Below are 21,362 nucleotides of genomic sequence, written 5' to 3'. Positions count from 1 at the left end.
TTGCTGTGCAATTGAGTGAGGGAATGGGCACCCATTATTATAATTACTATATATATTTTTTTAAATTAAAATTTATATTTTAATCCTTGTGTACTTTTATATTAAAGTTTGAGTAGGTCTGTTGTGAGATGATTTTACGAATCTTTATCTGTGAGACATGTCAATCCTACCGATATTCACAATAAAAAGTAATATTATTAGCATAAAAAGTAATACTTTTCATGGATGACCTAAAATAAGAGATCCGTCTCACAAAATACGATTTGTGAGACCGTTTCACACAAGTTTTTACATTAAAGTTTTATGGAATATAAAAGTTAGTTATCTGGATTATAGTGTGACTAATTTCTGAAAAATAGTATCTGCAAATACCATGTCATAAAAAAAAATACTCAACTATATATATAGTTGAAAATAGGAAGGAAAAGTTTTTATTTATTTCTGTCTAATCTAAATAAATTGATAATAAAATATTTTTTATCACTTAGTGAAATGACAAAAACACCCTTACATTGATAAGTATAAAACCCATAAGTCTCACACAAAACACAATGTTCATGCAATGGGAAACTCATTCACATGTTTCTCTCAAACACCTCAGAGAACACCCAAACCTCCATCATCATCCTTCGATCTTCTTCCGCCATGGATGTCACCTTCTTCCTTCAAAAGTTCAAGGAAAAAGGAGCCATCCCCTCCGTCTTCCTCGTCGAAATCCGATCAGATTTTCGACGATTCTTACATCAAACAACAAGCCCAAATTGCGTCCATGCTTTACCAGCATCACCTGCAGAACAACAGCGATATTCTTCACCATTTAAACCGCTCTGTGTCCACCAAAAACCCACCATCTTCCAAGAAACAGAAGAATTTGTCCATGAGATCGCGTTCGGTTTCGAGTTCGATTCATCAGCAATCCTCACCACTGTTTATTCAGGTTTATCCTTCATGAAATAATTTCTTTAATAGTTGTATTTTGTCATCATTTTTTTTTTTAAATTTCTTCTGATTTTGTATACTAATTAAAAGAATTAATATCATGTTGCCACTGATTACCATTAATTAATTTCTTTCTTTGAAAAATACAACGTATAAATTAAATATGGTGTGGATTCATTAACGTGGAAGGCAACGTGTACCAAAGAATTAGACTCAGAATTTGAATGAAATTTAATATGTTGACTTCTGAAAAATTGTCTGTGGTTATACGAAAGATTTTTAATTGAACATTTTCAACTTTTGTTAGGTACTTATTGAATGTGTCCACATTATTTAACAAAAGCTATTTCATTTTTAATTAATTTGATTCTTATTTTTTTATAATTTTTCTTATGTATTATAACACATATTTGGATAATTACATTATATTTGGCAAATAAATATTATGACCAGAATATTTTTATTGCATGGTAAATCGATCATTAATTATTTATAAAATTATTAGGTTAGAACAAATTGTTAAATTAATTTTTAAATATAGTTATAGAATAATAATTTGGGTTGAAATTTAAATTAAAGTTGAAACGTGCTACATTTTTCTTATTTGAGTTTAACATCGAAAATAAAGGAATTATTTAGATATTTTTAAAGTTTAATTAACTTTGTTATTTTAAAAGTCGTGTAAATTTTCAAAATGTGACTTAAAATTATTTAGTTTCAGATTTTATGAACAAGAGTTGCTTGCAAATTTGTCGGATAAAATAATTTGGGCTTGAATTTGATTCGACTTATTTGTGTGTTGTTGGGTATAGAACGAAAAATAAATTCAAAGCTTCAAATTAAGATGAAATTGCAACAAATAAGGAACCGGGATTTGAACTAATTTTGCATTTTATTTTTTGACTAAGATGAGAGGAATTAAGCACTAAGGAATGCAAAGGGGAAAAAAAAAAGAAAAAGTAAAAAAAGGATGCATTTTGATTGCATTGATTTGAAGAGGAGAGATGGATTTCAAATCTATGGTTGAATAAATTCATTTATAATTAATTTTAAATGCTTAACTAATTATTTTTTGAATAAATATTGTAATATATTTCAAACACATTTTAATATAAAGTTGTTTCAAATTTTCTTTCAAACTTTTTCTCAAATCCAAATCGTTCAATCCAAATACAACTTAAATTCGTTCAATCCAAATACAACTTAAATGTAGACATATCTTAATTTCTCACATTCTTTATTGTCTTTTGTGTGCAATGTTATTCTCAATACAATATAAATAAGATCAACCATTTTTATGTTTATATAATTTTGATACATTGGGGTTGGGAGATTTGAACCTAGCTTAACTCCCCTAGAATGGAAAATTAAAGGCCAAATATAATGTGTTAGCTTACACTCATAACGTTGATGCAATACACACACATACATATATATAATTTTGATACGTTGTCCACCAGCTGTACCTACATCTATGCCTACCTGGTGCTTGTACATGCATATCTAGTGTGAGGTGGACACGATTGGCGGACATTATATTTATGGTAGATACATGCATACAAATTATTAAATTTTATGCTTACTAGAAAGAGCCATCCTAGCTAATGTGTGTGCCCTATATGTTTTTTTAGGAATCATTAACAAGTGAAGGGAATGACAAGAAACATTTTGTACTAGTCCATGGAGGAGGATTTGGTGCTTGGTGTTGGTACAAAATCATTGCACTTTTGAAAGAAGCCAATTGTGGGGTTGATGCCATAGACCTAACTGGTTCTGGCGCCAACTTTTGTGACATTAATTCAATCACAACTTTAGAAGAATACTCAAAGCCACTTCTTGATTTCCTTGTCGATCTTGAAGATGGCAAACAGGTTAGCTTTTTCCCTCTCATTCAGTGAGAAATTCTTTGGTTATATTTTAGTTTTATCTGAATTCAAGGCTTTTTTTTTTCATTTATATTGACAAAATATAAAGATATGTCAGATTACGCTGGATTATTTAAATTTTTAATAGTTTATAGGGTTTTTTTTTGAGAGTCGGAGGATAATTTTTTTACGATTGAGTTTTGAATCCGAGACCGTCTCATCAAACCGGAAACTCATCCTAACTTGGAACTTTGATGAAAAATGATCTACAAACCACTTTTTTGGACAATGTGGTAAATTTATTGAGTAATAGTATAACTTAAAAATTGAGTTATTTTTGGGAACACTAGAAGTTGAGCTAAAAATAAAGATTGTGGAAAAATATAAAATATGGTAGAAATATATGTTGAAAATATGAAACATGTATTCTGGATAAATTAGGGATTTTATAATACAAAAATAAACGTAGTAAATGATTTATTATTTATATGTTTAGGAGCAATAAGATTGCGTGATGAGCTGCCGAAACGTGATACTGAACTGTTATATTTTTTAATGATTTATAACTTGTATCATTATCATCAGTTATATTTTTGTTAAAGCGGCAAACTGTCAATCTTATACATATTTTAATGTCTATCTAACTACATCATAAGTCTTCATTTCTAAACATCGAGACTCTTCTGAAAATTTATGGTCGAACATAAATTCTTTTTAGATTTTTTTTTTCATAAAAAACTTATTATACTTTATAATAATCAAAATTCTCATCGATCAATAAAAGAAAATGTTATTTTATTTTATTTTATTGGGTCTAAAATTTGGTTGGTATACGAGTGTAGGTGATATTGGTGGGACATGATATTGGTGGAGCTTGTGTTTCTTATGCAATGGAATTGCATCCAACCAAAGTCTCCAAAGCAATTTTTGTTGCTGCAACTATGTTGGCTGATTCCCAAAGTGCCCTCGATGTCTTCTCTCAAAAGGTTTGTCAATTGTCACCATTTTTCAAGTTTATTTAAATTTCAATCAATTACAAATCGTTTTTAAAAACTATACGTCTTGATGTGATATTGGGAAAATTACAATTTTGGTTGTGTATGTTTATGTTTTTTGAGATTTTGGTGTTTTTGTTAAAAAAACTAATCATATATCTTTCGATTTTGACAATTTTAATCGTTTTTCTGCTGGATTGTTGATGTCTATGCAAATCAGCGCAATGTAGGCACCATGTCAGGAGATATGAATAAAATTACAAAGAAAACAATGTTATCGGATCAAAATTGAAATTTGAAAATATAAAAATTCAAAATCAGAAATAGAATATATATTATCAAAATTACAATTTCGCCTATTATATATTCTCACATGACATATGTCTTGGGTAAAAAAAAGATAGATCTATTTTCTTGAAACACACCAACATTCTCACTTCAAAATATACACTCCATAATCTTTAACCAAATCTATATATTGTGATATTTTTTGCAGAAATTGTTGAGTGAATTAAACCAAAGAGCTCAGAATTTTTTGTATTCAAATGGGAAGAATCAGCCTCCCACTGCCATTGATTTCGATAAATCATTGCTAGAAGACTTCTTGTTCAACCGTACACCTTCTAAGGTATGCATTTCATAGTAATATCTTAAAAATTTTAATATGATTGCTCAATCGACGCTCAACCTATACATACTAGACAAAAACTTGTGTGAGACGGACTAACGGGTCGTATTTGTGAGACAGATATCTTATTTGGATCATCAATGAAAAATATTACTTTTTATGCTGAGAGTATTACTTTTTATTGTGAATATCGGTAAGGTTGACCCGTCTCACAGATAAAAATTCGTGAGACCGTCTTACAAGATACCTATTCTACGTACCAAACATGTAATAAAGTACAATATATATATTTTTATCCATTTTTTTATTACATCCACGTTTGATCAAACAATTGAACCTTATTGTCTTCACACACAGGATATTGCACTAGCATCAGTAACCATGAGAACTATACCCTTTGGGCCATTAGCACAGAAGCTCACATTTTCTAAAGCAAACTATGGTTCCATTCCAAGATTCTACGTCAAAACAGATGAAGATTTTGCCATTCCTCTCCCACTTCAAGAACAAATGATACAATCTAATCCGCCAACACGAACTTTCCAGCTTAAGGGTTCCGACCACTCGCCTTTTTTCTCGAAGCCTCAAGCATTGCAGAAGATTTTACTTGAAGTATCATACCTCCCATCGGTTTAAAGTTCTACAAGTGTTCATATTTGACATTAAAATGAGGAAGAGAAACTCTCTTCTGCAGTGAATATCGTCTTATCACTTTAATTAATGCTTTTCATTTTATTTTGTTTTTCGGAGTTCCATGAGGTTTACGCAAGAGACGCTAAAAACTAAAAAAAAGAAGGAAAGTGATATTTGACAAAGCAAGAAGTACGAACGATCTTGTTATATGCTATCAAAATTGCATCAATGCAAGTATTGCATGTTCATCGTTCAATTATTGTAAGTACACTAAGAGCCGATCAAAGAGAAAAATCACTTGGATAATAGAGCATCTATTACAGTAACATGTCGAAAAACATAGTAGCAGTAGTTCAATCTTTCCTAGGAATTCCAAGCCTCTGGCGGAAATCCCCCTTCATGACGGAATGCCTTCGCGTAACTTGATCTTCGGTTCCCAGCCAAGCAACTGACTTGCCTTGGTTATGACTGGCTTTCTCTGTCGAAGATCATCTGGAGTATTCTCCACGGTTATGATTTTCACACATGGAAAGTGAATTCATTGTATGAAAAACGACACTCTTCCTCCATTTTTAGTTTTTTGTGTAAATATATTTTCCTTCTATTTTTTCATCTCACTATGAAAAGTTATAAAAACAACAAAAAAAAAAATTAATGTCGAAAAAAATACTTTTATTTATTATTTTTATTGTCTATACATTTTGTTATATGTAAACATGTTGTGGGGACCCGGACGCTAATCATCTTTGAAATCGTCATTGGGACTAATTAATCAATTATAATAAATAGGGTCTAAAATTTTTTTTTTTCAAATGCGGAAGGTAATGGAATCAAACTCCTATACATATCAGTATAAAAGTGTAAATCTGATAAAATATACAATCATACATACTCAGGTTCAACAACTACTATCAAGTGTTTAAACCCTAGCTCTAGTCCAAGTCCGGTATCACCACTCTAATCTCGATATGTCCTCATCTCTGTGACCCTGTACCTGTCCCACCTGTTGTCATGCACACATACAAACAAGACAACAGCCGGATAACTCCGGTGAGATATAAATATCCCAGTATAAACAATGTATTACATGCAATCATATAAAACATATATAAAAGCATAAACAAACATCGAAGCATGTATCTAATCTGACTACATGAATCAATGACTCGTGATCTAATCTTATCTTATCTCAAATCTAGGGATCCCAATCTAATTTAGACTTTGGTATGCTGTATCGAGTGTGTCTGAGATAGACGTCGATCTACATCTGAAGCTCGTCGATACACCGTAAGTCTAGAGTCTTATCGGTTCTGAGAAAGACTCGGCGGTTCTGCCCTAGCTAGGCTGTCTGCCCTAGGCTCGGACTCTGACTCTGTTCTAAGTCAATACAATAACATATCAATCTGATAATCTGCAAATATCAATGCAATAAAATAAAGTATGTGATTTAGGGAAACTCAAGTCAAACCTAACTCGAGTTGTGCAATCCCGAATCAACATTTATTCATACATTTCTTGCTGTCGATCTGATACAATCAAAGTCTTGATTCAACGTCTGTCACTGTTCAATCTGGCAATGACAATATCAATATTCTAATCAAATCACCACATCTCTGTTTTATCAATTTCTGACAGTACAACAGTACAATCTTGCGATACTGATAATACTATATCAGTCTATATCAATTCCATTCATTTAAAATCAATCACCATACAAATCTGATACCACTTCTCAGTCAATTTCATTCTGAAATTCATAACAATTCCATATTCAGTCTGTTTCTTAATCTGACTTCGATTCTACTCTGTCTAACATGTCAAGAACAACATATATGACGTGTATTCAATTCTAACAACATCATAATTTCAAAACATGTTAAAACGTAGTAAAACTTACGTTTAGCAGTGGAAACTGGAAGACTTAAGACCAAACGAATCAGTCTATCAATAATGAATAAATACTCGACTTCTTTGTTTCAACTAGTAGTCAGCATAATTTAGGAAGAGAATCAACATCTTTAAACCTCGGATCTTCAAATACATCAAGCTTGTAATGATCCAATCGAGTTTTCAAATGTTTCATGTCATCTTTAGAAAAATCATTAGGATAAAATTTATCAATCAAAAAATCGTGATCGATACAAATTATCGCTCCCAGGGGTAGGAAGACAGATTGCCCTCCGGCTGCATTTCCGAGGAAATTGCTAAATCAACTGCTCCTCCAGAATGGCTGGTAATACCACTTAAGGGTGGATCTGGGTTGGTTGTTCCGGAAAGTCATGTCTGCTCGTTCTCCCCTCTTCAATTCCCAATGAATCCTAAATAGCACTTTCAGAGAATGATTTGAAGCCATCACTGGGATTCAAGGCTTCACGGAGAGTGAGAAGCTCTATTGAGATGTGAATTTCAATTTCCAGGCGCTCCTGAAGCTGTGAGAGATGAGCTTTTTTTTCTATCGTTTTTTTACTTTCTCTCTTTTTTTCTTTTCATTTTATTTTTGTAATGGATGTGCTTAATGAAATAATTGGACTACACTATGTCTATATATAAAAAAAATTGATAATCTTTGCTGGTCTTGAGCCCAGCCCAACTCATACTATGGCTATGCCCCTGTGTATATATATAAGAATTTTCAAATTCAATTAATTCACAAAGATTTTTCATAACAAAGTGCAACTCATTAACAATAATTATTTTAAATATGATATAAAAATAATATGTGGAAAAATTTATTGACCTTTTAGTTGCAAAATACAGTGATAAACACATACAGGTGTACTATTTCATTGTGGTTATTATTACTTTCTTTGAATATCTCATTTCTCACTCAAGGATCGCACTTTGTTTATTTCTTATTTTGATGATCTAAACGTCCAATATTTTATTTAAATATTTTAGTTAATAATACTTACATGAGTTATATTGTGTATTTCTTCAATTTGAAAAGAAACCATTATCATTCAATCTACAACAACATCTGAAAACTGAATAATGCTTTCAATTTAAAAATCGAGTAATATGTAAAGGACCAATTCAAAACTAAAAGTTGATGCAACTTATTTCTTTTAGGTTTACAATCGAATAATGTAGGACTGAACGTTTGTCATTTTATCAAAACTATAGTTGATAGTAACAATGAAAATCAAATCTTTTAAACTATACAACAGCTCTTGCGCTATACCCAACAAGGATAATTATTATAACCAACGATCTCTCTCCTAATAATTGTACTTATTGTAATAAATGAGAATCAAACTCGTTAACTTGATTCCGATAAAAATTGTAAGACCGAGAGTATACTATTATACTAAAAGATATAGATGGTAGTAACGGTTCAACTCAAATCTTTTAAATAGTATGATAACTTATTCTACCTAGCAAAAAAGTTTATGCAAATGACCTTTTACTTTATTATACAAATTTATAAAACATTGTAGTAGAGTATATGATTTGATATTATACATAAGTAGTTGAGAAAAAAAAATTCATTTTAATCTATTTGAAAATTTATATTTTATGATAAAATAAAAATCAGGAAAAAAATATATAGCATGTTGACAAAATCAAACTCAAATACATTCTTTGTTTTAAAAAAAGAAGTAATACAATTCTTTGAACTAACAGTTATCATGCGACATAAAATCAATATACTAAATCATAAAAATTGATCACTTTAAATTTTCAATGCATTCTATATTTTCAATTAAAATTGAGACAATATTTTCTCTACATCGGAAACATTTACTAGAATTTTACAAAAGATTAGTTATTCATTTTATTAGGGGTGTCAAAATGCAACACGACCCGTCAACCGACACGACCCAACACGAAAAAAATCAGGTTCGGGTTGGGGTTTTTCGGGTTCGGTTCGGGTTCGGTTTCTGGTGGATTCGGGTTAGTGCCTGCAGGTTAGACGGGTTTCGGATTGAGTCGCGGGTTGACCCGATTTTTTTTTTTTTTAAATATTACCTATATTTTTATATATTGTATGTTTGAACAAAATTTATTGTATATTATATGATAAATTTTCATCACTTAATATTTATTTTGTATATTTTTTTTATTTTTTTAACAATTTTTTATTTGATTTAGTAAATTTACTTTAATTTTTTACGATTAAACTTTCAAATTTAAATCAGAAATTTTGTTATTATATGTTTAAATTAAATTATTATTATTATTATTATTATTATTATTATTATTATTATTATTATTATTTTTTTTTTTTTTAGTATTTTTTTCATTAATTTTTTTTAAAAGGTAAATAAAATTCGGGTTAGGCAGGTTGAGTTAGGTTAGACGGGTTCATGTTCGGGTTGGGGGTTTTCGGGTTGCTTCGGGTTCGGGTTGGGTTCGGTTTGAAAAAAAATAAAAAAAATTCGCGAGTTAACCTGAAACCCGACCCACTCGACCCGATTGACACCCCTACATTTTATAATGTATTCCCACTCATCATTAAATTCAAATATTTAATTTTAATAGATTTAACATGTTTATCCAACTAAAAATATTGAGAGTTGTTTATAAAATTGATTGAAAAAATCAAAATACATCAGTTTCTGTTTTGAAAATCACATTATTATTACATTACAATGACACATAAATTATTATTTTAGTTTATTATCATAATCTTTTATCTCAATAAATATATTTTCGAACGTAAGATGTTAAATTTAATAACAATATTAAATAATCGTATTGTTAATTCTAACATTTTTTTAATATATTATTTTTTCTGACAAAAACTTGTGTGAGACGGTCTCACGGGTCGTATTTTGTGAGACGGATCTTTATTTGGGTAACCCATGAAAAAGTATTACTTTTTATGCTAAGAGTATTACTTTTAATTATGAATATGAGTAAGGTTGACCCGTCTCACAGATTAGAATCCGTGAGACGGTCTCACATGAGACCTACTCATTTTTTCTATCTTCAAATATATTAAATTTTATCGTTAATATGGAGCAATCAAACCCTATCAGTTCTCAACATTAACTTATCAATCAAACCCAATCAGATCTTTTCGTTTCAAAAAACACTCTTCACAAGAATTCAACCTTAAAAGCAAAATGAAGCTGCAACACATGCAGATATGTCACAGGAACAAGTCTCCTATCCAATGACAATAGTGGGAAATGATTTAATTAATTATTTTGATGAAAATTTTTATCAATCTAATATTTTTATCAATCTCACAATCATAGAAAATGATAGAAAAATATTTAATATTTATAAGAATTTTGAAAAAAAAAAGATTAATAGTTGATATAATGATTATAGGTGGACATTAATTTTACTGCACAAAAATCCTTATTATGAGTTTTATTAAATGAAATAAGATATAGTTTTATTCGTTTAATTAAAATAATTATTATAGGTGGACATCAATTCCCAAATATAAACTAAATACTACAAAAATATATTCAAAAGCATGTAAGAGCATGTAATATTCATCATTGCAAAAATTCCATGATTATTGTTGATAATCATGCGAAATAAATATTTCCCCTTTTCCATAGTCAAAAAAATCCCAACATGTATAATTGTTTATTTATATGTCGTATATGAAATAAAGCAAAGCAATTTTAAGATCCGTAGTTCAAAAAACATATGATAATAGTAGTCCTGTAAAGGAAAAAATCACAATTATGAAGCTTGCGTTGTAGAGTTCACTTCTTCCTGGGAATTTCAAGCCTCTTGCGAAAATCATCCTCCATCAAAGGAATGCCATTGCGTAGTTTGATCTTCGGTTCCCATCCTATCAGTTCCTTAGCTTTTGTTATATCAGGTTTTCTCTGTCGAGGATCGTCAGGTGTATTCTCCACAGTCATGATATTCACTTCCGGATTGATCATCTGCAAAACATGCAAACAACAATCATGTTTATCGGTTCTTTAAACATCAGAGGGCGTAAAGTTGTAGCGTTTATGGATAAATATGACTAGAACATGGAAAAGTTGAGAAAGTTGCCTCTTTCACAGTCTCAGCAAGCTCCAGCATTGTAAATTCGCCTGAGAGTAGTAGCATTAATGAACAATTAATAAAAAACTTGAATATGTTGACAGATTGAATGTATATAAATATGAACCTGGATTGCCTATGTTTATCGGTCCAGTGTTATCTCCTTCCATCAGTCGAATAAGACCATCAACCTTACCAAAAAGGAAATCGAGTAAGGACCGCGACAGATATTAACATGAAATATTGATTGAAAAGATGCTTCACAAGATGTTTCTTAGTACCATGTCAGAAACGTAACAGAAGCTCCTCGTCTGTGTTCCAGGTAACTGAACTGTCAAAGGTTCATCACTACATACAAAGTATAGAGAACACATATTGTTCAGATATTTATCGGGAAACATTAGGGGGGCAATCAAGATCCGGGTATTGAGGGAGATGATAGTTACCGTATAGCTTGAGCTATGAAATTACTGACAACACGGCCATCATCAATGTTCATTCGTGGTCCATAAGTGTTGAAAATCCTTGCAATCCGTATTTCTGTACAAAAATTATGATTTCATATTTGTTAGGAGTGTACTTAATGGCTAATGGTCACACTAGTGGAAAGAAGAAGACCAGTACCAATTCCATGTTGCCTGTGATAATCAAACATCAAAGTTTCAGCAACCCTTTTTCCCTCGTCGTAACAGCTCCTGACCCCTGCAATGCCATGTTAAGTAGTTAAACACTGTGCATGCGTATTTTCTCTCAACACTTTATCGAGCATGTCATCAGATATTATCATTAGTTGAGAAAATTTTAAAGTGTTATTCGAATTGTAAGGTTAGACCAAGATATCGAGGACAAACTATCAGAGATTAATAAGATGTAGATTTCTAGATGGGATACCTATAGGGTTCACATTGCCCCAGTAACTCTCGTTTTGAGGATGCTCAAGTGGATCTCCATAAACCTCTGAAGTTGATGTCAGTAAAATCCTAGTAAAACAATTGTGTTTGTAATCGACATTCACAAGTAATGAAATAAAGGATAATAAAACAAAAAGTCGAACTAGTTGTCAAACCTAGCTCCAACGCGCTTGGCAAGTCCCAACATGTTTAGTGTCCCAATGACATTAGTCTTTATTGTCTGTCAACATGACACAGGAAAAGGAAAGAAAAACGGACTATTAACAAAACGAACTATTAATGTCACATTATGATTTTTTTCAGAAAAAGTTTCATGGTCAAAGGGACTGACCTTCACAGGGTTGTATTTGTAGAAAATCGGTGAGGCAGGACAAGCAAGATAGTATATCTGATCAACTTCAACTAATAATGGCTCCGTAACATCTACAAAATATAAAGATTAGCAAAAACACAAGGGACCTGGAAAGAGAACTAGGACATAAATGGGATATCTGGAAAACAACCATGTCGAATAAGCTCAAATCGAGGATGACCAATCCATTGCCTTAAGTTTTCCTTCGATCCCGTAAAGTAGTTATCCACAACTACAACCTGAGCACATCGGAAAAAAAAAATTAGCAAAAAAATTTCATCCAATTTGCGAACTTAGTAGTTCACACAGGTAGTGCGAGATAACTTAAAAAAGCAAGAGTTCAAACCTCGTTCTTCTCGTTTTCCATAAGCTTATCAACTAAATGAGAGCCAATGAATCCAGCTCCACCAGTAACCAAAATTCTCATGTTTGCCTGCATTGATAAGTCATTAATAAAACAGAGTCCCACACATCAGAATACAACCAGATACTTTTGAGCGCTCTGTTTTTCTTTATTTTATAAAAAGAATACAAAGACCGAGAAGTATGGAATGCTCTTAGATAATCTTCCAAAATCCAAATTATACAAACATCTTCTTGAATTTTGTTAAAATCATCTACGAGTACGACCAAGCCCATAAGATGAAGAGCATTTTTTCCAAATGAGATAAGCTTAAAAAACACGCTGATCTGCGAGCAGATTCAGTTTCATCGCACCTTAAAAAATTTTGCTCTCCTCAAAGGTGAAGGCTCGGGAGGTGGTTTGGTGGTGATATGGTTTCCCCCGTTTGATGCTTCCTTGGCCATTTATATGATCCTGTTTTCGGTTTCTGAATTCTGTTTTAAACCAGATAGATTTCAAATCAAATACCACATACAAATCAGACTGTGAGTGTCCTCAAAAATCAGCATGAGTTCTATGATAATGATATAGACCAGTCTATTGCCATGATTTACCCAGAACATTTAAAGTTTAAACACATTCTTTTAGCAATTAAATACTGGAAAACTCGTGGTCTCAAAAAACGAATAGAGAAATTAAAGCGAAAAATTAGCTACTACTCAACAATTTTCAAATTCTCATGACACATATCATACAAGCAGCAAACATTAAAGAGGGAACAAATCTATTTATTTACTATTCAACTGCTGAAAAATAAAAACTTGAAGGCATATTGGAATCAAGACAAACAAGCTTTAGTCTCTTCATTAGATCAAGTCACAGAAAAGTCTATGAACATCAATGCACCTTCATCATACCAGGCAAGCCACAGATTTCAACTAACAAAAAATCGGGGGTGAATCCAGGATTTTGATCTAGGGGGCAAGACAAAAAAAACTAGTTTCTCTACAATGAATAACACGACCCAAAAATCTATAAAGCTCAAAGAAAAAACAAAACCCCCAATAAATAATAATCTTTCACAATCCTAAAGCAATTCATCACGTTTAAAACGATTCCCACGTACCAGAAATCATTCCACCCTGAACAAATCTCAATAACACGGTTTCAGATATACAAATTAGGAGAGATCTTTGCATTATACACACAAAATTCCCATATCTAAAATAAAAAAATAATAATAATAATTACCTGTAAATTAATGGCACAAACACTTCATTCAGTAAGATGGAAATAATTGCAAAGACTTGACCTTTATATACTACATATATATATACACAAACCCAGCTTCAAAACCCAACAATCCAAAAAAGTAAATAATCAACCAATTTAGGAAGAAAATCATAAAAAGAAAAAAACCCTTTAAAAATCATTACTGTATAGCGAAACACAACAACTGGAGAGAGACGGAGAATACATAAATCTCTCTTAAAGATCACGCAGAAGGAGAGATTTTGATATTCCAGCGTACCTTAAAGTCTACTCAATAAAAAGAAAAAAAAACCCGGGAGAGAAGAAGACTTGAACAAACGCTTGAATAATTTTTCATAAAATCATACGCCACCTTTTTTATTTATACACGATCTTCTTTAGTAACCTACTTAATCTAAAATATAAATTATTATGAGATAATGTTTTAAGTAATATATTGATAATAACATTAGATTTGGTTAATTAATTATGATAGAATATATCTTTTTATCTAAAAACTTATTTTAAACGTTTTTTTCTATAATGTATATATAAGAGTTTTTTGTTTTTCGAGCTGAGAAAGAGTTTGTTATAATTGAATTTCGAACTCGAGCTCGATCTGATCCTATATTTGAGATTTTGATGAGATATGAGTTAAATCAATTTATAAATATAAATAAGAGTTTGAAATTTGACAAATTTGTACTAACTTGTGTGCTAGTGTTTGTGCTCACTGTGTACTCTTAATTATGTGGTGTATATGTAATCAATAAATTAACGATTTTGTAGTCAATTTCGTAATACAGATCTTTTATATGAGTTATTTATAAAAATATATTAATTTTTAAGATAAAATCGTTACTTTTTATTGTAAATATAACTATAAATGATTAATTTCAATAAAGATTCGTGATATCTAAAAAAATCTATTTTTAATTAAATTATGTAAGGACATTAATTATTAATATAAAAAAAATTCTTTAATGGTTGACTGAATATTGATGGAATAAAAAAAGTATTGACTTATTCATACGGTGGAAGATCTAACAATTACGTCATCTCTCGTATTTTACTCAATATGACGTGGAAAACGAGATCTTGTTATTGTAGTTTGATTAAAATATTAAACCAAGTGTAAATGAAATAATTTAAACACAAAAACTTATGTAAGACTGTGGTATCGTGAGTCAATTTTTTATGAAGTATATATTCTATTTGAGCCGTCGTTGAAAAAATGTTATTTTTTATATCAGAAATATCATTATTTATTATAAATATGAACATGATTGACTCGTTTTACAAATAAAAATTTATATAATATTATCACAAGAAATAATGATTAAGGCATGGGAAAGAACAATTATTTAGTTAGTCATTAATTAATATAAATTGAAATCCAACTTCTAAGCATTCCACATGCACCTTAATTACTTGGGATGGGAGTAATCGTTATGGAGAACATGTGGTGCTGGGTTGGATTGTTTGGAGATTACCCTCACAACAAATTATTTCAACAATTTTTATTTAAATTTTTTATACAGTAAAAATTTATATGCCACTGAAATTAAATTTTTATTATTATAGGATAATTCTAGGTTACTGTTTTTTTTTTAAAAAATAATAAAATAAATTTGAGGTTAGTTTCGGGAGTAACATTTGGACAGAACCACACAAACATTTTATTATTTATTTATTACTATTATATATATATATATATATATATATATATATATATATATATATATATTACTTACTAAAAAAAATAAATACAATATTTAATTAGTATATTTAACGGTAAATTTCAAAAAAATACATTTGTCAATCTTTCAATTAAGATTCAGTACCTTGCTAAATTTTTTCAGAAATAGGTATCTGACAAATCTGTACTTTTAGTTTTAACTCCTCACAAAGCAAAAGTTACATTTTTACCCTTTATTATTTAAATAAATATATTATTTTAGTTACCAAAATTACATATATCTTCTCCATTTAAAATATAATTTTAAAAAAAATTAGTTTCTCAATTATCATGGAATAAAAGTAAATACTTATTTTGATATATAAAGTACCTATTATGGGGTTTCAGATACTTGATTTCGCTCTTTGAATACTCCAAATATATAAGAAAATACTATATTTTTGAGCATTCACCATAAATTCAGTCATTGTTAGTCTTTTAATGAAAAATGCATTAGGATGACTTATTCATGTCATTTTATTTTTTTTTAAAAAAAACATATGTCATCACTCATCTTGAAATAAAATTAAGTATTTATTTTGACCTACAAAATACCTATTTTGGAGTTTCAAATACTTTATTTAACTATTTGAATACTCCAAATGTGTAAGAAAATACTGGATCTCCGAGATGTTGTAACATCTGAGACAACATCTATGAATGATTAGGCAGAACACATGCTGAGAGATTTCCTAAGGTTGAAGAATCTCTCAAAATCTAATGCTTTGGTGAATATGTCGACCAGTTGGTTATTTGTATCAACAAATTCCATTCGAATCAATTCTTTCTCAACAAGATCTCGAATAAAATGATGTCTTATGTCAATGTGCTTTGTTCGAGAGTGTTGTACTGGATTTTTTGAAATATTAATAGCACTTGAATTATCACAGTACATAACTAAGGGTTCACTCTTAAGCCCATAATCTTCTATCATTTGATTCATCAACAAAATTTGAGTGCAACCACTTCCAGCTACCACATATTCAGATTCAGCAGTTGAAAGTGACACACAGTTATGTTTTCTAATATGCCACTATATCAAATTATTTCCAAGGTAAAAACAACCACCCGAAGTACTTTTTCTATCGTCTAAATCCCCTACCCAATCGACATCAGAAAACCCTACTAGATTTGAGTTGTTATCATAAGTATACCATAATCCTAAGTCAATTGTTCCAGCTATGTATCGTAGGATACGTTTTACGGATTTTAAGTGAGAAATCTTAGGATTATATTGGTATCTAGCACACAAGCAAACACTAAACATTATGTCTGGACGGCTAGCGGTCAAGTACAAGAGACTTCCTATGATGCTTAGGTAAAGGGTGTTGTCAACATCTTCGGCCGCAACATATTTGGAAAATTTTTCATTTGAGCCCATAGGTGTCTTCATGTGATTGGTGTTTTTATTAGCAAATTTCTTTACTAGATTCTTAGCATACTTACTTTGACACAAGAAGATGCCATCATGTATTTGTTTGATTTGCATACCAAGAAAAAAATGTAATTCACCAACCATGCTCATTTCAAATGTAGTAGACATACATTCAACAAAATCATTAGCATGCTTTTGGGATGAAGAGTCGAAAATGATATCATCAACATAGATTTGGCAAATGAGAATCTCACCTTTGGACTTTTGAATAAAAAGAATTTTGTCTACCTCACCTCGTTTGAAGCCAATCTCAAGTAGATATTTTGTTAATCTCCCATACCACGCACGTGGTGCTTGCTTCAAACCATAAAGTGTCTTCTTCAATTTGTAGACATGATCCAAATGGTGTGGATCCTCAAAATCCTTAGGTTGTCTAACATACACTTCTTTACTCAAGAAACCATTCAAAAAAGCACTTTTGACGTCCATTTGAAACAGTTTAATGTTCATGTAGCATGCAATGGCTAGCAAAATTCGGATTGACTCAATGCGGGCAACATGAGCAAAGGTCTTATCGAAATCAACTCCTTCAACCTGTGTGTACCCTTGAGCAACCAACCTTGCTTTGTTTCGAATGATGTTTCCTGACTCATCAGTTTTATTTTTAAAAACTCACTTTGTTCCAATTATATTTCCATGGTCAGGAGGAGGAACTAAATCCCAAACATCATTTCGAACAAACTCTTCAAGTTCATCATGAATAGCATTGATCCAAAACTCATCTTTTAAAGCTTCGTCGACATTTTTAGGTTCAGTTTGGGTTACAAAGCATAAAAATATAACCTGTGAGTACACGGTACTCATGCATACTAGACCAACCATCTTTCGGTAGTCAACTTTCCCTTTCTTTCGAGTTTGAACTTCTCCTTGCACGCTTCCAATTATTTGAGTGATGGATTATTTTTATGGATCTTGGTAGGTATATTCAATCCATCATCTACTGTGTCATCCTCACTGTTTGATCCGTCCTCAGCTTTAGTGACTTCAGGGTCACGTGTTGTGCTAGATGTTGCAACATATGGGACAACACCTTCATTTTCTAGTATGCTCGGGTTTTCCAGAAGATCATCAACGTCATCTTCAGCAGTTTTCCGTTTGATATCTGCACAATCATCAAATACAACATTAATAGACTCCATAATAGTCCTCGTTCTTAGATTAAACATACGATAGGCTCGACTATTAGTAGCATATCCCAAAAACAGACACTTATCACTCTTTGAATCAAATTTAGCAAGCTGATCCCTGTCATTTAAAGTGTAACAAACACATCCAAAAATATGAAAGTATTTGAGATTAGGCTTCTTTCCCATGATTATCTCATAAGATGTCATGGTTGAGCCGCTTCTCAAATATACTTTGTTTGTGATATGACAAGCCGTATTTAAGGCCTCTGCCCAAAATCGCTTTGAGATATTCTTTGAGGTCAGCATCACCCTTGCCATTTCTTGAAGTGTTCTATTTTTGCGTTCGACAATTCCATTTTGTTGTGGAGTTTTTGGTGCCGAAAACTGGTGTGAGATACCTTTCCTGTCACAAAATGATGAGAAAGAAGAATTCTCAAATTCCTTACCATGGTCAGTCCTGATTCTTCTTACCTTCAATCCATGAAAGTTTGTGATTCTCGTGACCAATTGTTTAAACACACTGAAGGTATCTGATTTCTCCCTAATAAAATTAACCCATGAAAATCGTGAGAAATCATCAACATATACGAAAGAATATTTCTTACCTCCAAAGCTTTCGACTTCCATAGGACCCATAAGATCCATGCGAAGTAACTCCAGACAGCGTGTTGTCCCAGATGTTTCCAACACCAGGTGTGACACACGAGTCTGTTTTCTTTTTTTACACTCACCGCACACATAAGGAATTCCAGATGAGAGGTTAGGCATACCTCTCACTGCCTCGTATTTACTCAAATTCTTCAAGGTTTTGAAGTTTACATGACCGAGTTTCCGATGCCAAAGGTCGAGTTCAGTGATTTGTGCCTGTTTGCACGACAGTTCTTCACCAATCTGGTAGCATTGTCCGATGACCTTGTACCTATCATGATGCATACGTAAGATTCATCAAAAACTTCACACACATGTTTGTCGAACTTAACAAGCAAATTATTATCACACAATTGGCTTATGCTTATAAGATTTGAATTTAATCCTTCAACATGAATTCAACATGAAGCACATTGTGGAGCTTTGGCAGGCCTTCAACATTCAAAGTACCTTTTCCAACATTTTTTCCTTTAGCTCCCACTCCATAGGTTACTCTGCCACATTTTTGTTCAACTTAATCGATGAGATATTCTCTTGAACCTGTCATGTGGCGTGAGCTTCCACTATCAAAGTACCAATAACATGCAGTGTTAGTTTTCAATGAAGTATAAAAAACATTACAGTAAGTTTTTACCTTTGGTACCCAAATTTGTCTTACTGTAGGTCGATGGTGGGATGTGTTGCAGGAAATGTTGGACAACATTCGGGGCAACATCCAACTCGACTTTTGATTCATGCGATCATCCATAAGTTTAAAACAGTAGGGCCTGATATAACCAGGCTTAAAGCAGTAATGACATACGTACCTTCATTTTCTTTTCCTAGTAATGGGTGCCGCAGTTTGTCTTTTTGGAGGAGAGCTTTTGATAGGCGACTTGGATTTTGATTGTGTCGATGTATCGGCCTTTTATTTTACAAAAATAGTTACTTTGGAAGATTCAACAATTTCAAACACACTGTCTTTGAAACCTAAGTCTTTTTTGTCATCTCTTTCCATCAAAAGTATGAAATCAAGCTTGGATGTGCTTGAATTAAACTTGGACAAGATTTCAGTTGCCTTTTGAAGTTCTTCTTTGGTCTTACCAAGTTCTAATTCTTTTTTGCTCAAAATTACCTCAAGTTTGGCAACTACGGCTTTTAGATCAACGTTCTCCTTCATAAGACTTAAGTTCAACTTGTTTCTTTTGGTCCAATTTTCGAACAATTCTTCATAAAATTTTTGCACACTCTCAACAGTGGTTTCTTCATCATCAGCTTCTGATTCATCATCTCCACTCAAATTTCCAAAAGTTGTGGATTTAAAACATACTGAATTTTTGCAGATGTTGCGGCCAGGTGTGGTAACACCTAAAGGATTCACCTGCAGTGTGCGATTTTCTGTCAATAATGCAGTCAAGGAGGTTTGATTTTCTTCATCCGTGGATTACTCCTCAGCATCGGATTATTCTTCGCTTAGAGACACATGGTAGCCTTTGTTTTTTCGCAATGTGTTAGCACATTCATTGGCATAGTGTCCAAAGCCCTTGCACTCTCTACATTGCACTGAATCATAACTTTTTGAATTGTATTGTCCCTTGCCTTCATTCCTTGGTTGAAATTGTTGCTTGGCAGGGTCCTTTTGTGACCTTTCAGGTGCAGGAAGGCTTGGAAATTTAGATGGTTGTGCATCATTTATCTTATCTCTGATCTTTTCAAGTAATCACCAAATTTCTTTGTGATAAAGAAGATAGAATATTCGCAGAGATCAGAATCATTGACTTCTTTAGATATTTGAAGGAGTTCATTGTAGGAGTCATTTGAAGCTTGGAATGCAATTTTCTTCCCTTTATCCTTCTTCTGCATATCCAGGTTCATCTCAAAAGTGCGTAGAGAACTGATAAGGTCTTCCAATGCCATCTGAGAAGTGTCCTTAGCCTCATCTATTGTGTAAATTTTTATGTTGAATCTTTCGGGCAGAGAACGGAGAACCTTGCTAACTAGACGCTCATTGGAGATAGAGTCTACAATACTGAATACATCATTAGCAATTTCCCGTAGGCGACGATCGTAATCGAGTATGTTCTTAGATTCTTCCATCCTCATCATCTCGAATTTGGAAGTGAGCATCCTCAATCTGGTTCGTCGCACACTCTCAGAACCTTCACAGTGTCTTTGGAGAGTATCCCATGCACTTATAGCAGGAGTACAGTTTGTGACTAAACTGAACATGTTCATGTCAACCGATGTAAATATAGCATTCAAGGCCTTTGAGTTGTAGTTCAAATTTTGCACTTCATCAGCAGTCCAGTCAGTTTTAGGTTTTGGCAAGTTGTCACCCTCTTGATCTATCATGACCGGTGAAGTCCATCCATTGATGACACGCTGCTATGCCCGTTCATATATGAATTTTATGTAGTATCTTATTTTGACCTTCCATAGGCTGTAATTGGTGCCATCTAGGACTGGTGGTCGAAGTGCTGCGCTTGCAAATGAAGTGTCCATTTGATTAATTCATTGTCAAACAAAACAAAAACCAGAATCAGCACTTAATATATTG

At 32.0% G+C, this 21,362-nt stretch overlaps 3 protein-coding genes across 4 annotated transcripts; 1 reads left to right on the top strand and 2 right to left on the bottom strand.

Moving 5' to 3' along the window:
• Positions 1-548: 548 nt before the first annotated feature.
• On the top strand, positions 549-5,234 carry LOC140808416 (putative methylesterase 13, chloroplastic). Its single transcript, XM_073165545.1, has 5 exons — positions 549-937; positions 2,571-2,810; positions 3,647-3,790; positions 4,296-4,427; positions 4,785-5,234. The coding sequence occupies exons 1-5, from the start codon at positions 563-565 to the stop codon at positions 5,061-5,063; spliced, it is 1,170 nt and encodes a 389-aa protein (XP_073021646.1). The 5' UTR covers positions 549-562; the 3' UTR covers positions 5,064-5,234.
• A 5,352-nt stretch (positions 5,235-10,586) lies between these two features.
• LOC140807960 (UDP-glucuronic acid decarboxylase 6-like) lies at positions 10,587-14,288 on the bottom strand. 2 transcript variants are annotated; one of them, XM_073164926.1, is made up of 13 exons: positions 14,159-14,288; positions 13,002-13,121; positions 12,631-12,717; positions 12,436-12,523; positions 12,264-12,355; positions 12,088-12,152; positions 11,913-12,001; positions 11,646-11,723; positions 11,468-11,561; positions 11,303-11,369; positions 11,149-11,212; positions 11,031-11,071; positions 10,587-10,915 (listed from the first exon to the last, which is right to left on the bottom strand). In XM_073164926.1, exons 2-13 carry the CDS (start codon positions 13,089-13,091, stop codon positions 10,730-10,732), a joined length of 1,041 nt encoding a protein of 346 aa, XP_073021027.1. In that variant the 5' UTR covers positions 13,092-13,121; positions 14,159-14,288; the 3' UTR covers positions 10,587-10,729. The 2 variants fall into 2 exon arrangements, with proteins under 2 accessions (XP_073021027.1, XP_073021026.1); XM_073164925.1 differs by lacking the exon at positions 14,159-14,288 and adding an exon at positions 13,879-14,085.
• Positions 14,289-17,663: 3,375 nt separating this feature from the next.
• LOC140806770 (uncharacterized) lies at positions 17,664-21,157 on the bottom strand. The gene is made up of 7 exons (XM_073163306.1): positions 20,585-21,157; positions 20,289-20,513; positions 19,755-20,186; positions 19,367-19,389; positions 18,259-19,097; positions 17,993-18,153; positions 17,664-17,834 (listed from the first exon to the last, which is right to left on the bottom strand). Exons 1-7 carry the CDS (start codon positions 21,155-21,157, stop codon positions 17,664-17,666), a joined length of 2,424 nt encoding a protein of 807 aa, XP_073019407.1.
• Positions 21,158-21,362: the final 205 nt, after the last annotated feature.

Source organism: Primulina eburnea, chromosome 12 (assembly GCF_022965805.1).
Source record: "Primulina eburnea isolate SZY01 chromosome 12, ASM2296580v1, whole genome shotgun sequence".
NCBI classification, from domain to species: domain Eukaryota; kingdom Viridiplantae; phylum Streptophyta; class Magnoliopsida; order Lamiales; family Gesneriaceae; genus Primulina; species Primulina eburnea.
Note: the sequence above shows the minus strand (reverse complement) of the source record. Positions and strands in the feature narration are given on the sequence as shown.

Bases quoted from the DNA above. Each gene is read 5' to 3' on its own strand.
- LOC140808416 (XM_073165545.1), top strand. From the start codon at position 563: ATGGGAAACTCATTCACATGTTTCTCTCAAACACCTCAGAGAACACCC. The intron at 938-2,570 runs GTTTATCCTTCA...ATGTTTTTTTAG, and splicing joins CCTCACCACTGTTTATTCAG to GAATCATTAACAAGTGAAGG. The intron at 4,428-4,784 runs GTATGCATTTCA...CTTCACACACAG, and splicing joins TCAACCGTACACCTTCTAAG to GATATTGCACTAGCATCAGT.
- LOC140807960 (XM_073164926.1), bottom strand. From the start codon at position 13,091: ATGGCCAAGGAAGCATCAAACGGGGGAAACCATATCACCACCAAACCA. The intron at 12,524-12,630 runs GTTTGAACTCTT...CGATGTGCTCAG, and splicing joins TGGAAAACGAGAAGAACGAG to GTTGTAGTTGTGGATAACTA. The intron at 11,370-11,467 runs GTAACTATCATC...CTTTGTATGTAG, and splicing joins TTCATAGCTCAAGCTATACG to TGATGAACCTTTGACAGTTC.
- LOC140806770 (XM_073163306.1), bottom strand. From the start codon at position 21,157: ATGATAGATCAAGAGGGTGACAACTTGCCAAAACCTAAAACTGACTGG. The intron at 20,514-20,584 runs GTCAATGATTCT...TTACTTGAAAAG, and splicing joins TCCTTCAAATATCTAAAGAA to ATCAGAGATAAGATAAATGA. The intron at 18,154-18,258 runs GTCTGTTTTTGG...ATGATTGTGCAG, and splicing joins TGATTCAAAGAGTGATAAGT to ATATCAAACGGAAAACTGCT.